Consider the following 21,774-nt stretch of genomic DNA (forward strand, 5'->3'; position numbering starts at 1 on the left):
TTCTAGTATTCTTGCCTGAAAAAAATCCCATGAACAGAGCAGCCTGGTGAGCTACAGTCCATGGGTTGCAGAAAAGTCAGACAAAACTTGGCACACACTGGCCAAGCTAAATAACATTACCTAACCTTGTCAAGGATACAGGAAAATGTCACAGATGGACTATTGCGAGCGTATGTGAAGCAGTACCATCTTCCTGGAGGATATTTGTACTTATGTATCAAGATCCTTAATATACATACCCTTGAGCCAGTAAATTCCACTTCTACCAAGTTTTCCTTAAAAAAAGTTAATGTCCACAAGTTATGTTCATCATGATGTTTACAATGGCTGGGGGGGAGGGGGTGGCGGGCAGGGATGAGATATCCAAAATAGGAATTACTATTAAGGTGAAACGGAGAAGGCAATGGCACCCCACTCCAGTACTCTTGCCTGGAAAATCCCTCGGATGGAGGAGCCTGGTAGGCTGACGTCTATGGGGTCGCACAGAGTCGGACACGACTAAAGTGACTTAACAGCAGCATTAAGGTGAAATATGTAGCCATTTAAAACCAAGCGATTTGGGGGCTTAACGTTTTTTAAAATATAGTTTTATTTATTTTATTTTTGGCTGTGCTGGGTCTTTGTTGCTACTCGGACTTTTCTCTAGTTGCAACAAGTGGGGCTACTCTTCGCTGTGGTGTGTGAGCTTTTCATCGTGGGGGCTTTTCTTTTTTCTTCTTTTGTGGAGCACAAGCTCTAGTAGCTTCGGCTCCCGGGCTCTGGAGCACAGGCTCAGTAGTTATGGCACATGGGCCTCGTTGTTCCACGGCAGGTGGGATCTTCCTGGACTAGGAATCAAACCTGTGTCCCCTGCATCAGCAGACGAATTACTTACCATTGAGCCACCAGGGGAGCCTGAAGCGTGCACCTTAAATACTGGACCACCAGGAAAGTCCTATAATTACATTTTATCTGGGAGAAAATATCCAACAAACATGGCAATGTATCAGCTTCACTAATATATGAAACAGTCTTTCAAATGCATGAGAAAAAAAGACTAACACAGTAGAGGTTAGGGTGAATGACAGGAAGAGGCAATTAAAATAGGGAATACAAATGGCCACAAACGTGAAAAGATGCCCAGTTTCACTAATAAGCACAATGAAATAACCATTTTTTTGCACATCCCATGAACAAAAATGGAGATTAGCAAAACCAGTGTTTCAGTGAAGAAGCAGGCACTGCCCATGGGCCCTGAAGCAGCGATATTGGAGTGTACTTTGGTGATATCCATTTTTAAATATTCGTTCCATTAAAAAATATATATTTATTTATTTATTTGGCTGAGCTGGGTCTTAGTTGCAGCACTCAGGACCAATCTTCATTTCGGCATGCAGAATCTTTTATTTTTTCAGTTGTAGCGTGTGGGATCCTAGTTCCCCGGCCAGGGATTGAACCCAGGACCCCTGCATTGGAGTCTTAGCCACTGGACCACCAGGAGAGTCCCTGTTTGTTCCTTTCGTTCCTGATCTTTCCTGGAAAAGTATCTCCAGGATCCCACGTGCATATGCGCACACACAAAAAGTCACTGGAGGCTTGTTTGGAATTTAAAAAAGGAGAAAAATGCCTTTCAGTGGGGGAGTGGTTAAATAACAGGTAGCTTCATACCATAGAAATCTTTGCAGACAATAAAAAGAATGGGGTGACTCAGCCTGCAGTTGAAAAGAAGGACAAAGTGAAAACAAAACCAAGCTGCAAAATGGCGTGTGTCAATGTGTAGTTGGATCCTCTTAAGCACACGCATGCGTGCTGATAAGGCTGCACACAGAATCCTGCAGGAGCTGCACCAGATTTTCCTGGGAAAACTCACACCTGAGGGCTAGGACTTCAAAGATATACCTTCACTTCGTGCAACAGTGATTGACTTTTTCTCCAAACAAGCTGATATCGACATTCTAATAAAAAATATTTTATAGGAAACAAAGCAATTCAGCAAAAAAAAGTAGTTAATGCACGTGCTTAGATAGAACAGTCACAATATAAAGCTAAGTGAAAAAAGCAGGTCACAAATTCCAATAAAGTGTGATACCTTTTATGTTTTTGGTAAACATGTATAAGAAAAAAAATTGGAAATGCTTATACGAAATTCCTCACAGTAGTTAACTGGCTGAGCCATTTTCTTTTCTCTTGTGTTTTTTCCCCCGATTTCTAAGTTTTCTACATCAAGCCTGTATTCTCTTTAGTGGGGAAATGGATGTGAATTAAAAGAGGGCTGCCCAGGGAGAACATGAACACAGAGAGTCAAGAAATGTGGGCCCCCAGCCCTGGAACCCAGCTGCGGGGTGGTCCATGGTGCCTCTTCCTGAAGTCCTGATGAGAACTTGTTCTTTAAAAAAATTTTTTTTTTTTTTAAGTTTGTGGCATGCAGGATCTTAGTTCCTCTTAGTTCCCTGACCAGGGGTTGAACCCATGCCCCCTGCAGTGGAAGCACGGAATCTTTTTTTATTATTATTATTAATGATTTTGGCCGCCTAGGTTCTTAGTTGTGGCGCACAGGCTTAGTTGCCCTGAGGCAGAGGGGATCTTAGTTCCCTGACCAGGGGTTGAACCTGTGCCCCCTACAGTGGAAGCACATAGTCTTAACCACAATGGTCAGAAAAGTCCCAGGAGCTTGTTCTTGATTGGCCCTGCTGAGTGGGAGCTGGGCCTCCCCAGGGTTCCCTGGGTGAATCTGCCCACAGGTGGGGGAAGTGAGGATTAGCACCCTTCTCAGACTGACACAGAGACGTTATTACTGGGAAAAAGGTCCGCCTCTGTCCCAAGCTCAGCCCACGGCATTTTCTGAGGGCAAGAGCTAGGATAGTCTTGACAGGTCAAAAGCCCCAAGGACTCTGCACCTGCTCCACTCGTACACGTGTCAGGAAAAGCTAACTGCTTAGGTGCCTCATCAAGCAAGTTCCAGAAGGTCTCTGAAACTTTTCTGAGAAGTTGGCATCTGGTATGTCAGCTCTGAGCAAGTAGGACCTCTCTCTGGGCAAAGAGTTTTATGCTGATGCCCTATTCCCTTAGCTTCTCTCTTGCATCCAGGAACATCTCTCCAAATGGGTAGAAACTATTCATTCATTCATTCATTCATTCAAGCAGTATATCTCTAAGGAGTGCCTATTATACCTGTCACTGTCGTAGACCTTGGGCAAATAGTGGAGAACCATAAAGACCCCCACCCTCTTGGGGCTAAAGCATTCTAGTAGGTGAGACAGACAGTAAATGAGAAAGGAAATAAGGATTTCAGCTCATGTTGAGGGCTATGAAGAAAATAAAACTGGATAACCTATAGGGAGTGACTCAGGTTTGAAGAACAACGTTTGATGGTCAGGGAAGTCTTCTCCAGGAAGATGACATTTGAGCTGAGATTTGAATAGAAATCTAGTGAGGTAAGGACCCAGAATAAGAGTGTTCCAGGAAATGAAAACAGCAAGTGCAAATACCCTGGGGTAGATGTGAGTTTGGTTCAGTTACTGAACTGAAGGAAGAGAAGGCGTGAAAGACAGGGTCAGATACTGTGTGGTCTTATATAGGTCACACCAAGAGTTTGGATTTTGCTCTTTTTTTTTTTTTAATCTTTTGATAAAAAAAAAAAAAGTATTTATTTATGGCTGCATCGGTCCTAGTTTGGCTCACAGGAGCTTCACGGCGGCATGCGGGATCTTTCATTGTGGGGCACACGCACTCTGTAGTTGCTGTTGCCCAGGTTTAGTTACCCCATGGCAAGTGGGATCTTCATTCCCTGACCAGGGATTGAATCTTCATTCCCTGCATTAGAAGGCGGATTCTTAACCACTGGACCACCAGGGAAGTCCCTGGTTTTCATACTACAAAGAAAGGGAAGCTCCTGGGGAGTTTTCTGAGTAATGATTTACTTTATAAACCATTTACTATGAGCCAAGCATTGTACCAAGTGTTAGCGGTTCACGTCATTTAATTTGAATAATCGCAACGATCTGGAAGGTAACATTATTATTCCCATTGAATAGCTCTAGTGAAGGATGAAGAGCACAAATATTTTAACAGTCCTGGGGTAGAATTCAAGCCCCACCACTCACTGGCTGTGCAAACTCAACCAATTTATTCACCCTCTCTGAGCGGATTTCCTCACCTGTAAAATACCCACTGTGCTATTTACAATGACAGCTATGATTCTTGTTATTTCTGGAGATGCTGTCATCTTGAAGGAGTGTCAAGGGGAGTGAAGATTACTGTATAGTAAATTCTCATCCAACTGTCTGCTTAATTAACCCAGCCAAGGGCTACCCTGGAAACTTCTGGCATTTCAGGGCTGCCGGCCAAGGCTCAAAACTTTTTGGCTTTGGGTAGAGTCCAGTTTGTCCTGGCAGCTCAAAGAAAGAAGGAAGGCCCAGCCCTCAGAACATTCTAGGTTAGTCCCTGGTAGACACAAGATGTTGCCTATCACAGGCTGGGTTCTCTGGGATGCAGACTCTGCAGGAAGTTTACTGATGAGTGCTTTTGGGGTCAATGGGCTTCCCTGGTGGCTCAGACGTTGAAGAATCTGCCTGCAATGCAGGAGACCCTGTTTCGATCCCTGGGTTGGGAAGATCCACTGGAGAAGGGAACGGCACCCCACTCCAGTATGCCTGGAGAAGTCCATGGACAGAGAAGCCTGGTGGGCTACAGTCCATGGGATCACAAAGATTCAGACACAACTGAGCGACTCAACAGCAAGACATGCTTTTACCCATTAAAGGATGCAAATAAGACATGGAAAAATGCTCACAATGTCTTATTAACTGAACAGAATAGTGAAAACAGCCTGTGTTGAATGATCTCATTTTTGAAGAAAACCAATGTTTATATTCCTTTTTCTAAAATAATGCTGGAAAGAACTAAAATCCTAACGGTGATTCTTTCTGGTGGTTTTTCTTTCTTTGCTTATTCCTGTGACCCACGGCAAGCATGTTACTGGTTTTGTAATAAGCTGGGGGTGGGGAGCAATGTAAGTTAATTACAAAGAAAGAGATTCCACCCGGTAACTCAGCCAGCCCTTCCAGCAACAGGGCACATGGACTGTCCTGCAGATGAGTTTGAAGTTTCCCGAGGAAGGGACAGAAATCCATGATTTTAAAACATCTGAGCCATGTGTAGTGTTGGAGGGAATACAAATTCCTCGGGCAAGATGGAGGCGATGGCAGCTTCTTGAGTGTGAGCAAAAGATGAACACTCTGTACTGGGGCTGGGCAGTGGCCCACGCAGCACATATCACACACACAGACACACACACACACACTCACACACACAGAGCTGCTTTCTCTGGGCATTCCCCAGGACCAGGCCATTAACATACCCTGTACCACTGGATCCTCAGTCCGAGGTGGGCACTGCTCTCCGCAGCATTTTACAGGTGGGAATGAGGCTCAGAGAGGTCAAATGTCTTGTCTAGGGTAACGCAGCTAGTGAGAGTGGAGCAGCGGTTCAAAGACAGGATGCTTGGCTCCAGAGCTCAGGTCCACTGCTCTACACTGCGTAAAAATCATTTTTCATTGGGGCCTTGGCCTGATACGCTTGGATTTATGCAGAGACTGGAAGCCAAGGGCAGGCTCCAGCCAGCATCAAGGACAAGGCGCCGATGGAATGCAGAGAGTGCTGGCCTGGAGCCGTGCCGTCCACAGTTCCCGAGCACAAGGGTGCCGACTGCCTTCCAGCTGCCCCAGCCTTGTCCCCTGCTCAGGCCTCCTGCACATCCTCTTGCTCTGGACTCTTCCTTCCTCTCCACGGAACCCTCAGAAGCCTGCCATGTCCACTTCCCTGCTCACACGCCATCAAGAGCTCCCCACTACCTATAAGATCAAATTCCCTAACCTGACAATTTCAGATCCAGGCTACCTCAAATCTCACTTTATTCACCTTCTAAATAGGGGGCCTTTGCTGGGGGTTCCCATGGCTCTCTCATCTTGTGATTCAACATAGATTATGGGGGGACTTCCCTGGTGGTTCAGTGGTATGAACTCCATGCTTCCACTTCAGGGCACACGATCCTTGGCTGGGGAACTAAGATCCTTCATGCCATGCAGCATGGCCAGAAAATAAACAAGGATAAAAATTGATGCCAAAATAAATCCATTATGAACAACAACAAAAAACTCCCAAAGCAACAACAACCAAAACTTCCCAACGTGGGTTAAGGGGGGAAGTTCTCTGGTGGGCCAGTGGTTTAAACTCCATGCTTCCACTGCAGGGGTCACAGTTCAATCCCTGGTCTGGGAGCTAAGAACCCACAAGCCATGCGGCACAGCCAACAATAACAACACAACAACCAGAGAACACATGGATTCTAGAAACAAAGCCCGGCTCTGCTCACCTCCAGCGAGGTGGCCTTGTTGGGGCGGGGGTGGGGGGTTTGGGCGAGTTACGTCTCCACTATTTAGTCTCCTCATGTGGAAAATGGGATGACAATATTAATGATAATAGTAATACCTAGGGGTGCTTGGAAGGATGTGAGACGATGCTTGTGCTGTGCTTAGCACAGGTCTGTGGGGTAGTTTTGTTACATTGCTTGAATGAGGAAGTTAATGGGGTCGGGGGGAAGCTGGCACAGTTTGCCTGGATCAGCGCCTAATTAGCATATTCAATCCACAAAATGCAGGCTGCGAGCTTTGGGCACGAGTGTACAGCTGAATCATCCAAGTGAACCCCCTCCCCCCACAGCACTGCCGTCTCAGCTGCTTTAAAAGGAGGTGTTCCCTACCTCCTTTGCATCCCTCGGAGGCCAGATCACCTTCTCTCGTGTTCCCTTCTGTTCCCCTTATCTTGTTCCTGGCGTCTTTAACACTGTCGTAAACCCCAGCTGCCTGGTGCCTTCCTCAGACAGACCTTATCTCCCCCTCACACCTTTCACCATGTAACAGAGTCCCGTCTGCTTCCGTCCATCTTCCTTCCTTCCTGTCGACTTAGCAGACTTCTGTCTCCCTCCTTCCAACAGAGAAGCCACTTCCCGCCCTAGGGCTGCAATTCCGTGGGATGCCTTATCTTTTTGGTTCGCTAAGCTTTCCTAATGAAACCCATCCTTCAAACTGCAACCTCCAATGGATATCCTTTCCTTCTGCTAGGAGACTGTGGCAGAGTGGAAATTTGCAAAATACGTCCTGTCTGACTTGCTACTCTCCTTTCCTTTCTCCTGCCCCTCCGTCAATGGAATGACTTGATTAGAGGGGTTGTATCAAAAGGAGTATGGAGTGTAGAATGAGGGAGGTGATAGGTCCTCTTTTTCATGCTGAGCCGATCACATGTGGAGTATTGTGTTTGCTGGTTCAAGCGCCAAGCTACACTGAGGTGGGAAAACCAAGGGGCTGCAACTATGGACTTTGGAGGCTGGCGTATCTGGGTTTGAATCCTGACTCAGCCATGAGCCAGTGACTACATTGCTAAATGAGGCTTATAATAACACGTACCACCTGGCTTTGTTTCAAGGATTCAGTGAGGTAGTTTACGCCCAACAAGGCTGAGCGGGGCGCCCCCTCTGGGCTCCCAGGGTACCTCGCACACACTTACAGGCTGGCTTGTGCCTATCTCCTCTCCCTCTGGCTCCTGTGTGTCCAGGCCATCCTGAGCCCTGGGAGGACTTCTGGGAGGACTGCCCTGGTCGCTGGCCACCTCACAGCAGGCGGGACTTTACACACATTATGCCAGCCATCCTGCCAACATCTCTGATCTGCAGACAAGACAGCTCTGGCTTAGAGAGGAAAGGCTACCTTGCTCAGAGTCACAGGGTCCGGGAGTGGCTGAGGCCAGCTGGGTCCTGACCCCAGAGCCTGGGTCCTTCTATGAATGGCAAAAGCAATATAGGCCACTGGCCATTCAGAGGCCCCTGCTCCCCAGTGGAAAGTTCTGGCCTGGCCCTTGCTGTTACTCTGAGTTTACAACTTCAGGGGTGGGGGGAACCAATGCTTTTGTGTGCGGACCTCTCCTGGGCAGGAGAGTCCGGTTTTCCAGGTGTGACAAGCATTCCCTTTAGCAGGTCACCCACTGGTCCTCACCGTCGCTCCTCTCCTGGGACCTGGGGGCAGGACTCCGCCCATAGGCATGTGGACCTGGTGAGCCTGGCACAGGAGCAGGCAGTGTCCTCCCCTCCTCTAATCAGACTCCCCACCAAAGGGGTCTCAGCTCCACGGTTTCCCGGCTCCCTAGAGGCAGGGGCCTGGGGGAGGCTGTTACATGACAGAGCTTGCCCACAAAGGCAAAAGCCTTCCCCTCATTTTCTGTGCTTCTGCTGGGAACTGTCGGCAGAAACGCAGATGCTGGCAGCTCTGGAGCTGTTCATGGCCCTGGGACCCCAGAAGTCCACGTTGACTAATGCGCCCTGCCCCCAGAAATAACAGGTGATTTGTGCAAAGAGGTTTCCGGCAGGGTGATTAAAGAAGAGCAGAGGATGGGACTCCTCTGGCCCTCCGGTAGTTGAGACTCTGTGCTCCTAGTGCAAAGGGCACAGGTTCAATCCCTGGTCAGGGAACTAAGATCCCACCGACGAGGCAGTTAAAAAAGGGAGAGAGAGAGAGAAAGCAGAGAAGGAAGCTGCCCCAAATGCAGAGTGAACGGCTGCCCATGACAGTTTTTTTCTCTCTCACCTGAACGAGGTTCACTGCTCTGAGTGTTCCCCAATCATGATCCCATCTGACCTCCCCCCAGTTACTGGCCCCCACGAGGCAAGAGGGCTTGGAGGATGATCATCTCCGTTCTGCACAAAAAGAAATAGAAGCCCAGAGAGTGACTGACCAAAGGTCACACAGCTTATCGAAGGCTAGGGCCTGGGCCCCAGCCTCCTGCCTCTTCATCCAGTGCCTTTTTTCATCACCCCTGGCCACCATTGACATTGACATTGAAGTCGCTCAGTCGTGTCCGACTCTTTGCGACCCCATGGACTGTAGCCTACCAGGCTCCTCCGTCCATGGAATTTTCCAGGCAAGAATACTGGAGTGGGTTGCCATTTCCTTCTCCAGGAGATCTTCCCAACCCAGGGATCGAACCCGGGTCTCCTGCATTTTAGGCAGCCGCTTTACCGTCTGAGCCACCAGGAAGTCTGAGCAAATTAACAATAAAAAGGATGGACAAATGAGGCCTGGGGTTGTCTATATGTGAAGGAACGCTGACTAGACCAGATGGGAGACAGGGTGGGCGCCTGCATGCGATCTCTGTAAATAAAATTCCTAAGTGCACAGGAATGATGGGCGCTCGTCCCATTGGAGGCTCTTTTTCTGCCAGGCTCTTCTATGAAAACCACTTTAAAGAGAAGAAAGCCACAATTACCCCTTGGGATGGCAGAGCGCTTAAGGGACATGTCAGGTGGCAGAGGGTGGGATCACGCAGCCAGAAAAAGCATATCCTGTCACAGTTTCATCTTCGGAGAGCTAGAATTAAGAATCTCTTGTTTTTATAATTCAGACCAAGTCGAGTGAAAGCAAGCCCCATACCACCTCCAGGGCTGGGAGAGACCCATGGAAGCCTAGTAAATTCTTGAACAGGGTACACCTCCCCCATCCCCAGGGGAGGAGCTGGAATCTGAAATCCCAGGGGCCTGAGATTGGGGCAAGTTGGGGGTTTTAAATAGGTTGAAAAACTCTGGACTCTGTGCCCTTTACGGCTCCCTGAGTTCTGCCAGTCTGTGCAAAATTCTCTCGATGGTTATCGACAGCTGGAAGAGAATTTCTCTTATGATGTGAAGTTGGAATTTAACGCTCATTTTAAGATGTCCCCAGCCCCCATCTCTCTCTCTCTCTCTCTCTCTCTCTCTCTCACACACACACACACACACACACACACACACAAACACACACACACGTAGGGCTGGAGATAAACTTTAGGCTGATTTTTTTTTTCTTTTTTTTAGACTGATTTTTTTACCTTGGTTCAGCCAGTGGAATTGCAAGAGCTTCTGACCACAGCCAAGGCCCCTCCCTGCTGTCCCATCACGAACATCTAGATAAGAGTTGGTGCCAGGTTGCCCCTGGTTCTACTGGGCTGCTCTGAGAGCTCCAGGGGGGCCCTGGCTCCCCGCTTCCCCTCCCTGAGGACTAGCCGCGCCCTGGTTCCTTCTAAAGATCCCATAAACACGCTCTAAGTGCTAATACTCCTTCCTCAACGCTGAGCCTCGCTTCCTTCTCTTTGATGTTAAGTTCCTTTAAAAAAAGGAACTGTGCAGGTCTTAGTTGCTGTACGTGGGATCTTTAGTTGTAGCATGTAAGCTCTTCATTGCAGTATATGGGATCTAGATTCCCCAACCTGGGATCGAACCCAGGCCCCTGGCATTGGGAGCGAGGAATCTTAGCCACAGGACTATGACGAAGGTCCCTCAACTGCCTTTTAGATGGGCCCACTCTCCTACCTGTCTGGTGGCTCAGACGGTAAAGCGTCTGCCTACAATGCAGGAAACCCGGCTTCAGTCCCTGGGTCAGGAAGATCTCTTGGAGAAGGAAATGGCAACTCACTCCAGTACTCTTGCCTGAAAAATCCCATGGACGGAGGAGCCTGGTAGGCTACAGTCCATGGGGTCTCAAAGAGTCTGACACGACTGCGCGACTTCACTTTCTTTCTGCTCTCCTGCCTCCTCTTCCTCATGTCCCATGCTTCCCATTGGCTATTTCCCCTTCACTTCCTGGCAAAGCTGGGCCGTGAGCCCCACTCCCTTAGCCTGCTTCACCTTGAGGCTGCGGCCTGAACTGGCATTCCCTTGCCCCCGTCCCCTCCCACTTTCACCCCGATCCTTGACTTTCCTGCCTCTTGGCCTCCTCCAGGGCCTCCATGCCCCCCAGCCTCTGCATTCCCATCTTAGCCTCCAGCCTTTCCCTCACTTCCCCTGGAGAGAGTCTCAGGGCAAAAACGAAGAACCATTCAGCAGGCTGAATGGCAAGGCTGGACACACAGAGTTGAAAGGATACATGAGTCTGAAAATAGAAAAACAGAAAGTGAAAAATGGAACAGAGAGCCTGAGCTCTGGGGACACAGTGGCAAATGGTCCAACACACGCAATCGATCAGGGTCCTGGCAGCCTGGCCTGATGAAATGGTGCTTCCTGTCCTCTTGTTCTGCAGCTGTTGGACTTGTTGTTTTTTTTTTTTTCCTTTGTAAGAAAGGTAGTAACAAGGATTCAGGGGTGCGGGGAAGAGGGATGGCAGGAGACTCCAGGGTTAAGAGTCGGCTTTAGGGGACACTTCCAAGACCAAAGCCTCTCTTGGTCATTTGCTAAATGTGTGGCCTCAGGCAGGCCACCTCCCCACTCAGTTCCTCAGTCTCCTCATCTGTACCTACTGGGTGAGGATTAAACAAAAATGAGCCAAGCAGAAACTCTGGCCAAGGAAAGTGCACAGCAAGTGCTTTTTATTCTAATAACGAATAATTGTGGTTTCACCACCACCATCATCCATGCTCTTATCATCATTTCTCATTATGTACATTCCCTTCCAGACTTGGAAAAATGCAAAAAAAACACACAAACTAACCCCTTTTTCTAATATTTTCACAATCACAGTGTATTATCATGTAGTCTGCTTTCAATCTTTTTTTTTTTAATTTTACTTGGCCCTACTGCTTGGCATGTGGGCTCTTAGTTCCCCGACGAGAGATTAAACAACCATCCTCTGCACTGGAAACATGGTCTTAACCACTAGACTGCCAGGCAAGTCCCTTAAATTTATTCTTACGAAAAAAAAAATTCTTGCATTTTTGGTTTCTTATCACCGACATCATGTTTAAGGGCTACGCAACAGCCCCCTGCATTTTTGGTGGGCTTAACTTTTGTTTGTTCTCTTCCTGTGTTATTTAACCCAAGCTTCTGGTGTGGCCAGGACAGGCAGGTTCTTGCCAAGCATTTAACTCTTCCAGCCTGTGCCTGGATGTCTCAGGAGGCCACTCAGACAGGATCTGCGTTCAAGCTCTGCTATTGTCTTGACATGGGCTCTGAGCAAGTTGCTAGGACTCCTGAGCGCCCCCCTTTTTACCCACAATGACAGGCTCAGCCCACCCACCTCACAGAGGCACAAGTGTGCTTATTCAAACTAACACCATCATTGCCCCTCGTGGACTAGAAACAAAGACACTCCGGTTTTCAGTCCTTTTGGAGGCACAAAATCTTAAAAGTTTCCTGGGAGATGCCTGTGATGGTGGAGTTCTCTGGCAGGGTACAGACAGGGCACTTACCAGATTCCTGCTTAGGAGCAGTCATGGGGGTGGCAGAGCCACTGAGCAGGTGGGCAGGGTTCCAGAGCCCACTTCATTTATAACGGTGCCCATCTTACACCCTGGGGCTTCCTCGGAGGATCTAATTGGCACCGAATGGAAACCATTCTTCTGGTCCAATGTACCCACTTTATAGATAGGAAAACTGAGGCCCCAAGAGGTGAAGGAGTATGCCTGCCAGCACTGTTCTGGGTGACCCCTGAGTGGTTTTCTTTTGAAGCACCCCCGAAAGGGGGCCCTCGTGGTCTGAAATGGAAAATCACCCTGAGGTGATGCCTCCAGGGAGACAAAGTTGGACCTGGAACTTCATTCTGGAAAATTTCAAAAGTGATCTCTGTCTTCTCATGTCCTTTACACCAGGATGCTAACGTGAAGCTGGAACTCCAGGTGGTCAGGAGGAGCAGAAGATTCACGTGCAGGTGTGAGAGTTTGTGTAAACAGTGAGGCAGGTATGGCCAGGGAGCCCCCCGCCCCACCTGACTTCTCTCCAGGGCCAAGAGATGGGCTTGAGCAGTTGAGAGAGAGAGAGAAAAAAATGGGCCTGACCCTAAGCTGGGTCCCTGGGAAATGCCTCCAGGAGGAAACAGAGTCTTCCCACTGCCTGTCAGGACAGCTGACCCGGGGCCTGATCTCAGCTAACTTGACATTTCTAGGGGAGCACATGCCACCCCTGTATCTGCTCTGCATTTCAAACACGCTGAGAGAACTGGCGCGACAGAGGAATTGCTATTGATTTCCACTTGTGTGGGCTGACCTAACAAAATCAACGCGTCAAGTGCCTGTCTGCCTCGATGCCTCAGACGCTCATCTCAACCACGTACAAACAAATGGCACCAGCACCTGGGGAGGTTTGTCAAGGTCCAGCCGGGCAGGGGCCCTGGCTTCCGCCGATGGACTCCAGGCCAGGCTGAATGCGGGGGCTCAGCCCAGCAGATGCCCCGCCGCTGATCCGTCACGGATCAGCCGCGTTCTGGGTGGCCCAGGAATTGGGATGCCTGGCCGCCATGGCCATGCTGGGAGCTGGTTGGCCCTGGCTGGGAAGGGGCTTTCGAGGAACAAGGCCTGAGGCCCACTTGCTTCAACTCAACAGGGCTTGGTAGTGGCATTATCACTTGTTTCTTCCTGTCTGTGATCCCTTGATTTCGGAAGATTTAATGGAATGTATGTGTGACCAAGAGCCACTGAGTTCTGGCTCTGGTGTGGCCACTGGCCGGTCGTCCTTGGGCAGCTGTGAGATGGAGAAAATACTCCTGTTGGGACCAAGGACCCTGTGAAGGCCAGGGCTCAACCTGCGTGCCCAGTCCCTGGTTGCCCACCTCCCGGCTGGCCTGGGCAGCCGCCTTTACGTCTCAGTGCCTGGCCGCCCTCCCTGGCACTATGGGAATGGAAATCGTGCCTGCCCACGCCCTAGGGTGGCTGTCAGGGGGCTGCGCAAGGTCACGGTAAGGGCTGGACAGCAGGGCCTCACACTGGCCCCTCCTTCCACAGGCAGGGAGCGGAGGCTCAGAGAGTGGGGTGATGGTCTCCAGCCATACGGTGAGGTGGAGCAAGATCAGGAGGGCTTAAAGTGGGAGGCAGGCACGAAAGGCTGATGGACAGAGCATCGTCCTGCCCTCTTCCTCTCCTGATGGCGGCCATCGCTGGACTAGGACAGCGGGGCTGGGTTGGGGGCGGGGGCGGGGAGGGGAAGAGGTCACAGGCCGGGCACAGATCATTTCTTGAAAGGGTCAAAAATTTTATTCGAGGGCCTTTTTTGTTTTCTGTTTGTGAATATACAAGCTTCCCGCTGTCCGGGAGAAAGGGAGGTGGTGTTTGGCTGCACAGGGTTTGGGAGGCTGGCCCTGGGGCTCTGTTCCCTGCTTGCTGGCCTCGCGGTTCTTCGGCCGCGGGCTAAGGCACTGTGTGTTCTGCAGGAAGGCGCTCACGGCTGGCTGGTGGATGATGGATGAGGCGGCCTTCTCAGGGGCTGCAAAGCTGAGGCTGTCGAGGGGCAGACTTGAACTTGGGGCCCTTGCAGGGGGCCGACTGGCAAGGAGGCCCGTGCCTCCCGCTGGTCCCCGCGCAGCGGTCTCACGATGGAATCATGCCTTTGCTTCTCTTGCGGTCGGCCATGGTCCTCCGATTGTGGTTGGCTCGGGTGGCCTTGCTGGCTTCCTTCTTCCTGCGTTCCTGCACGGTCTCTCGGCTCTGCCCGTGGCCCCGGGGGCTGCCGGCCACCGCGGTGGAGCTGTCATGCCGGTACCTGAGGGGGGAACAACCCGCCCCCAGAAGAATCCATCAGCCAGAGGCGGCGGCCCTGACGGGAAGGGGAAGAGCCTGCTGCCTTCCTCCGAGATCCTCAGGAGCGGACACCAAGCTTGGGCCAGGACACCCCCGTGCCAGCTTGAGGTCAGAGGAGAAATGGAGTATGCCACCCACTGGCTGTGTGACCTTTGGCAGATTACTTAACACGTCTGGGCCTCAGTTCCTTCATCTATAAAATAAGGACGATGACGAGACTAGCTACTTCCTAGATCTGTTGCCAGAGCAACACGTAACACACGTAAAGCGCTCGGGGTGGGGTGGGCTTCCCGTGCCCACCGACACGGCGCCGTAAGCACTCACCCCTTCCTGGCCAGGAAGGCCACGCGTCTGGCTTCCGCTTTCTCCCGCAGCACCGCAGGGTCCTGCACAAAGTGGTCGGGCTGTGGAGGAGAAGGGAGAAAAGACCACGAGCTGCCCCCTTTCCCGAAGCCGGGCTGCGTCTGGCCCCATCTTGGGGATGTCCCCCACGCCAGGAGTCAGGGGGCAGCCACGGCGCGGCAGGGCGATGCCCCAGAACCCGGCTGGTTGTTCTGGTCCAAGGTTTCCACCAGAAGCCCCCTCCTCTGACCCCTGTACCCATTTGCGGCACAGGTGGCTAACGGGTAGTCATAGCTGGAGCCAGATGATGACAAGGGGGAGTGGGGGGGAGGCCAGGAGGGGGCCTCTAGAGACCACAGGGAGCCTGGAACCCAGCAGAGCGGCCTGGACACTGGCGCTTCCGCTCGCTGGCGCCAAGGCTGGGGGAGATCGGGACCCAAGGACCACAGGCAGACTGTGGGAGCCTGGGCTGTCAAAAACACGACACGACAAGCGGAATCAGTAACCTGTGGAAACAGCAGGATTCGACATAAAGACCTGGGCTGACCCCTTGCCTGGAAGGAGGGAAAGCTCTGGAAGGTCCAGGCCTCTGCCGTGCTGAGGAGCCCCTGGGAAGGGGTGCCTGCTGCCCCAGCCTCAGTGTCCATCAGGCCTGCTACTCACTGACGTTGGTGGCCTGGCCCCGGACACAAATGAACCTGTCACCCTGGTGGGAGGACACGGCGGGGGTGTGGGGGGGAGTAAAGGATCCAGGCCTCCCAGGCTGGGCCCTGCTCACCCCTAGCAGTGCTGCTCTCATCTGTTTTCTAGGAGGCATTTTAAGATTTCACTAGAAGAAAAAGTTTAGTGGCTAAAAAATAGAAAATGTTCAAACCCATCATCACAGATGACCTTGGGCCCTAACGCCTCTCTGATGTCGAGAACTGCCAACCTGGGCGTGGAGGCTGGCCCCCAGGTTCCTGGGCCTAATGAACCCAGCAGCTCAAAGGCCCGGTCTCTGATCCTTCCCCTGGGCCCTTGAGGGGCCTTGGAGAAGGTTTCTAAGCCGGCAGCTCTTCAAGCAGACATCCTGGGCTCAAAGGGACCCCCCTTCCGGGCAGTGATGCTGAAAATGCCTTAGGGCCAGGCTCTGGGAAGCGGGGCACAGCCCCTGACCAACCCCTCAGAACTGTACCCTCTCCTCCACCTCCCAGTTGCCAACCAGGTACCTTGGGGGCTTCAACTGCAGCCTCCTCCTCCTCTTCCTCCTCGTCCTCCTGCCCTTCGCCGGGCACTCTGGTTCTCAGCACCTGAGGAATGGTGAAGGGCCTGAGGGTTGAGACAGAAAGGGAGATCAAAGACTAGATTAAACCTGGAGAGCGGAGCCTCCAATGGAGGAGGGGGTCCTGCTGAGAGGGCCCTCCAGGACTGGAAACCAAAGTGCCTTTGGAGTCAGCTTTGCTCCCGCCCCAGGACTCTGTGTGGGTACCAAGGTCTGAGGTGGGGGCTTCGGGGAGGCTGAGCTGAGTCCTGGGGGCAGGGGTGGTCTCCAGTCCTCTCTAGGGCGGCAATGCCTTTACTGGGGGAGTTGGGGAACCTCCCCAAGATCCCACTGGGGAAAGTTTTCTGCAGTTAAGAAGAAAAATGGAACACTGCATGAGACCCAGTTGATGGCTCCTCACTCAGGTGGGCTGGACCAACCGGCTAAGGGACTGGCTAGGGCTGGAGGGAGCATTGGACCAGGAGTCGGGAGGCTGGGGTTCAGACCCTGGTTTGGTCACTGACTTGCTCACGAGATCTGTATAAACCAGAGGCTGAGGGAGGGCCGCCCACACCCCCCACGTCAACAGCCTCACCTGCGGCTGATGAGCTCATCATCCGAGTCCGCATCGTTGGCGCCCACCTGGTTGCCGTCGTATGTGTCGTCGTACTCATCCTCGTAATCGTCCCCGCGGTAGGGCGAGCCCTCCCCGGGCTGCAGCGGCACCTGAGACGGCCGAAGCGTGGGTCCGCGGGGCCGGGGCTGGCCCACCTCCCCCCGCAGCGGGGCTGGCGCCCGGGGACGCCTCCCCTCCGCCCCGGCCCGCCCCCTCCCCTAGCCCGGCCCGCCCACCTCCTCCACCACCACGCTGTACTGCTCATAGCGCTGCCGCTGCGCCTGCACCTCCCGCTTGTCGTTCAGCAGGCTCCGCGCGCTCTCTTCCTTCCTGACGTCGAGAGGGAACAGCGGGGAGACACGAAAGAAAACCATCAGGCTTCGAGGGCAGCGGGAGGGGGCCGCAGCGCGAGGGTCCAGACAGACCACCGCTCACTTCTCCTGCATCTGGCCGCCGCAAACTGAGATCAAGCACCGGCGGCGAGCGTGGGGCTCACCAGGTCCAGCCACTTCCGAGGGCGCCCCTCCCCAAGGAGCAGCTATTAGAGTGTAACACGTGTCCCCCCCCTTTCAGCCGGGAGACTCCCCTTCGAGTCTTCCGCCCCGGAGAAACGTTGGCCCCCGCGCAGAGAGGTCTGATTGGGGATTTTCGTTTCAGCACTATGTGTAAAAGTGAAAAACGAGAGCAACTCATGTCCACCATGGCCCAAGGACAGGGGCCACATGACGCTGGGTGACAGTTCTCAAGAGCGACAATTTGTGCTGATGGAGACAGAATTCTAAGACATCCTCCAGGGGAAAAAAGCAAGCGCAGAGAAACACAGTGTGATCTCATCTGTGCAAAAAGCAGAGGGCAGACCAGATCTGTCCTCTCCTCCAGCGAGGATGTCCTTATCTATGCACATGAATAGAGACAGAGGGCTGGTAGGGCCCCACCCCAACCCTGGTTGCTCTGAGGAGGGGCCTGGGGTCACCGGAATCATTTCAAAGGAACAAAACCCCGAAGAAACAGTGAGCCCACGGGTGGCTTTCGTAGTCACTCGGGGACCCCAGCCCCTCCCTCTCACCCTTGCTTTTCAGCCCAGGGACCCTGTCTGGCCTGCGGTTCAATCTCCCATGTCAGATGGCATGGCAAGAAAAGTCTGGAAGTTTAACTCCTGTCCTGACACAGGGGAGGCCAGCCGGGGGCAGGGAGGGACGTGTGTGGGAACAGAGTGAGCCGCAGCACAGCGGCGGTGACTCGGGCCTCTGGACTTGAGGCTTTGCAAATCTGCAGAAGAGCCTGGCTTGTCAGACACACAGGCCTGTGGAGTGCAGTTTCTACCCCTGCAGAGGAAAATCAATATGAGGTGCCAGGCAAGAAAATCCAGCTTAGCTGTGAAATCGGGCCTCTGGAATGCATCAGGGGTAGGGGGGAAAAACAGACACAAAGCCCGCAGCATCCATAAAAATCTTCTATTAACAGGCTTTTAGTGTGGGGAGGGCCAGGCGCCTGAGTCCGGTGGGCTGTGTCTGGCCTGGGAGCCTGGGGCAGATCAAAACTGGGGCCCCCCCGCACAGTAGGTTAGGATCTGCTTCCTTCACCTTTTTTTTAGTTTTTTGTTTTTATTTGGTTGCGCTGGGCCTCAGTTGCAACATGTGGTATCTAGTTCTCTGACCAGGGATTGAACCCAGGCCCCCTGCATTGGGAGCACAGAGTCTTAGCCACTGGACCACCAGGAAAGGCCCCCTTCAACAGTTTTTAATAAGGGGTTACTATGAGCTGGGCTGGGGAGAGATTCAGAAGAGTAAAATCTGGATTTGCCCTCATGGAACTCAGTCTAGTGGCAAAGAGCAGAAGCGTGCTAGATGCAGGCACACACGTCCTGGAGACACAAGGAAAGCAGAAATGAATGGGGGTGCAGGGGGCTGAGTGGGGGGGTTGGGGGAGGCGCTGGAGAAGGGCTCTTGGAAGCTCCGTGATGTGGAGATGTTTGGTCTGGACCAGGGAACCATCTCGGGCCACAGGAATCTGTCACCTCATGCCAGGAGAGGGAGCCTGTGACCGTGGCCTCGGCCCTTAGCAGGCGCTCTCTCTGCCAAGCTAAGGGGTGGAGAAGGGACAGGCAGAGAGGAAGTGAAGGGGCCAAGCTCGTTCAGGTGGAGCCCCTGGTAAAAGCGCACCCGTTCAACCAACACAGGCTTCCTGAGGTCCTGCCAGGTGCTGGGCCCCGAGCTGAGCCAGGGGACCCAGGATGAATGAGCGCTGACACAGTCTCCCTGCCCCACCCCACGGCCCCTGGTCCCCAGGGTGGGCAGAGGGAGGTTCTTTCACACGGCATGGCCTCTGGTTATGTGGCTCCCCGGCAGGACCACAGAGAAGGCTAGCAAAGTGCCCCTGCCTCAGTGGGGTCCTCGGAGAGGACACAGGTAAGGACAGGGTACCTCGTCCAGGAAGGCTCTGGCCCTCATATGAAGCCAGAGAAGGAAAGAAAGAAAGAAAGGGGCAAAAGCCGCCGGGAGCAGACACACCCGAGGGCCAGGTCAGCCAAGCCGCGGGAGCACCAGGGCCTGTTTGGAGCAGGGTGCCTCCTCTGCCTCCCTCAAGTCCAGGTACATGCGGGCTCCCCTGAGGCTCAACCACCTTTCTCCTCACCTGCTCCAGCCTGTCCTTCAAGATTGGCCCTCAAATTGGCCCTTAGAGGGGTGACACTCTCCTTTGAATTTCTAAAGGGCCTGCAGAGGCAGTAAAGCCCTCCTTTTCCGGGTGAGGAATCAGGGGATCCAGAGAGGCCAAGTAACCCTCCCAAGGTCACACAGCTTCCACCAGCATAGCCGGGGCCAGAATATAGGTCTCCTGACTTCAGTCTGCTCGGTTGTTTCCTGAGGGGTGTGATCACAGGCCGGCCCCTTCTCCTTGCTGAGACTTGATCTTGCCTCCACGGATGGTGCAAGGATGAAATCAGACGATGCCCAGAAGCAGACCTGGCACCTGCTGAGCTTCACAAAGGGCATCCAGTCTCTCTGACTATAGGACTCGTCAGAACCTTTAACGGGCTAATGTGCTCTGTGACTCTCCAATGAGGCACACAGGGTGCGTAAGCATTTTGGGGCAACAGAACTGATCTGAAAGAGAATGCCTTATCTTCTGGGGCACCACTGTCGAAAGGAGAAAGGGGACCCCACGTTACCCTCACGGCCTCCTTCCCCAGCTATGATACACCTGCAGCACGTGTGCTTGGTGCCGACCTAACAAGCCCCTCACCTCACCCCCACTCCTAGCAGCCCCTCATTTTGCACAGGTCCTTCCTCTTCCCCCTTCTCCGGGAGCCCTGGAGCCCAGCTCCCCAGCTCACCCCCTCACGTGAGGGCCACTGGGAAAGGTCTCCTGGTCTCTAAGAGAGATGCAGAAAGACTTGACCCTGACTTCCTGGTGGCCTGGTCATTGCTGGACATCACATTGCGGCCACCAGGGGCCACGAGAAAGCAAGATGCAACCTTGAAGACGTGGCTGCACCACAGGTCAACCACGCCTCAACTGCCCTACCCTGCACTGGCCTGTCCCACAAGGGGACAGAGTTCCTCATTTCTTGCGCCATTTAGGGCTCGAGTATCTGTAACGATGCACATACGGTTTAACTCAAGGGTGGCCTGCCTTGTGCGGCTTGCTTTCTCGTGTGTTACAGGCCCTAAGCTCCCCGCCCTGCCCACGTCAGGACGGGCGACCCCACTAAGGCCCTCCATGCCCCTCCATGCCCCTCTCCACTCTGTCGCGTCTTGATCGGTCTAAGTCATTCCCAACGTCTCTCTGCCATGGGAGGGAGAGGCCTGGGTGCCCCGTTCCCCGTGTCTCCCAGTGTGCCGAGCACAGGATCTGGCCACAGTCAATCACTTAATAAATATTTGCTGAGTGGATAAATAAATAATGCGCATATGAACAGAGCGCCTGCATCTCTGTAAACCCCAACCCCTGGGCTGCCCAGCACGAGGCCAGTGAACGTCTGCGGCGCAGTTTCTGCCCGGGTGGCCGGGCGCCCCTTGGAGCAGGGGGACAGCCCCCGCCGCGTGCCCCTCTCCTGCAGCAGGGCCTGGAAGGGCGGGCACTGAGGCGGAACAACATCGCCAGCCCCGTATCTGGTGGTGTCGCAACGTGCGTGACTAAGCAGTTTGCAATAGCTTCCTGTCCAGCCAGCCAGATGGCTTCAGGGTTGCCCTGTGCCAGGGCCCCGAGCCCTCAGACGGCCACTCTACCAGCGCTGGGCAGTCCCGGGAGCAGGGAAGAGCTTGTGCTTCTAGCACTGGGGCTCCTGTCCCGAGAATCGGGCAGGGCCCTCTCCCCTCACTGCCCCTCGCTGCCCCCATCTGTGTGATGAGGGAGGAGGCGCGCTGGACTTGCCCAGCGGCCCCCAGCTTTGTAGATTCCATGAAATGGCTCCATTAACACTGCGGGCTGGCACCGGGCTAGCAGCGTCTGATCCTGCCACCACGCCGTGTGGCTGCTGACTCTCAGTCCCTCCAACGGGTCCCCAATCCAAAGCCAGGGGATCCTTCCAGAACGTACACTGTCCTGGTGAAGAGGACCCTTGCCATGCTCCCCATGGCCTTGGGGCCACCGCCCCTGCTGTTCAGTCTGCCTGGAAAGCTTCTCCTACCTGCTCTGCACAACTGACCCTCCCTCGTCCTTCCACCGTCCGCCCACGGCACTGTCTCCGAGAAGCCTTTCTGCCTGGACTGAAGGCCCAGGTAGAGGCTTGGGAGTCTGCGCGCCTCCACCTTGGAGAATCTGTTTCATCTATGAGTTCATGGGGCTTGTTTGCCAAGCTGATCAGTCCAAACGCCACGTGGGCAGGGGCCGTGTCTGTTCCACCCCCCACCATGTCCCCAGCACCTCATAAATCCAGGACCTAGAAGCACCAGGCAAATATTTGTTGAATAAATGAATAAATCATGAATGGACTTTTCAATGCCAAAACAGTACGAAGGACATAGACCAAAAATAAGTGGGAAGGCCTTCAAATGTAATACATTCACTTGGGCAGAGGCCTTCGTTCTCCCGTTGTGTCCCTGGGTGGAGAGGCGCCAGTCAGGGAGCACCTCTG

General features: G+C 53.1%; 1 protein-coding gene across 5 annotated transcripts in view; it reads right to left on the bottom strand.

Annotated features, from left to right (window-relative positions):
* Positions 1-13,933: 13,933 nt before the first annotated feature.
* The window catches only part of ASCC2 (activating signal cointegrator 1 complex subunit 2), a 36,216-nt gene continuing 28,375 nt past the window's right edge, over positions 13,934-21,774 (bottom strand). For all 5 annotated transcript variants that reach the window (XM_027956747.2, XM_027956746.2, XM_027956743.2 and 2 more), the window contains 5 exons: positions 16,934-17,027; positions 16,677-16,807; positions 16,050-16,149; positions 14,824-14,903; positions 13,934-14,461 (listed from right to left, as the gene is read on the bottom strand). In XM_027956747.2, the coding sequence (XP_027812548.1) occupies positions 14,290-14,461; positions 14,824-14,903; positions 16,050-16,149; positions 16,677-16,807; positions 16,934-17,027 (577 nt within the window). In that variant the 3' untranslated portion in view covers positions 13,934-14,289. The remainder of the gene's footprint in view (positions 14,462-14,823; positions 14,904-16,049; positions 16,150-16,676; positions 16,808-16,933; positions 17,028-21,774) is intronic.

This window comes from Ovis aries, chromosome 17, assembly GCF_016772045.2.
Source record: "Ovis aries strain OAR_USU_Benz2616 breed Rambouillet chromosome 17, ARS-UI_Ramb_v3.0, whole genome shotgun sequence".
In the NCBI taxonomy this organism is placed as follows: domain Eukaryota; kingdom Metazoa; phylum Chordata; class Mammalia; order Artiodactyla; family Bovidae; genus Ovis; species Ovis aries.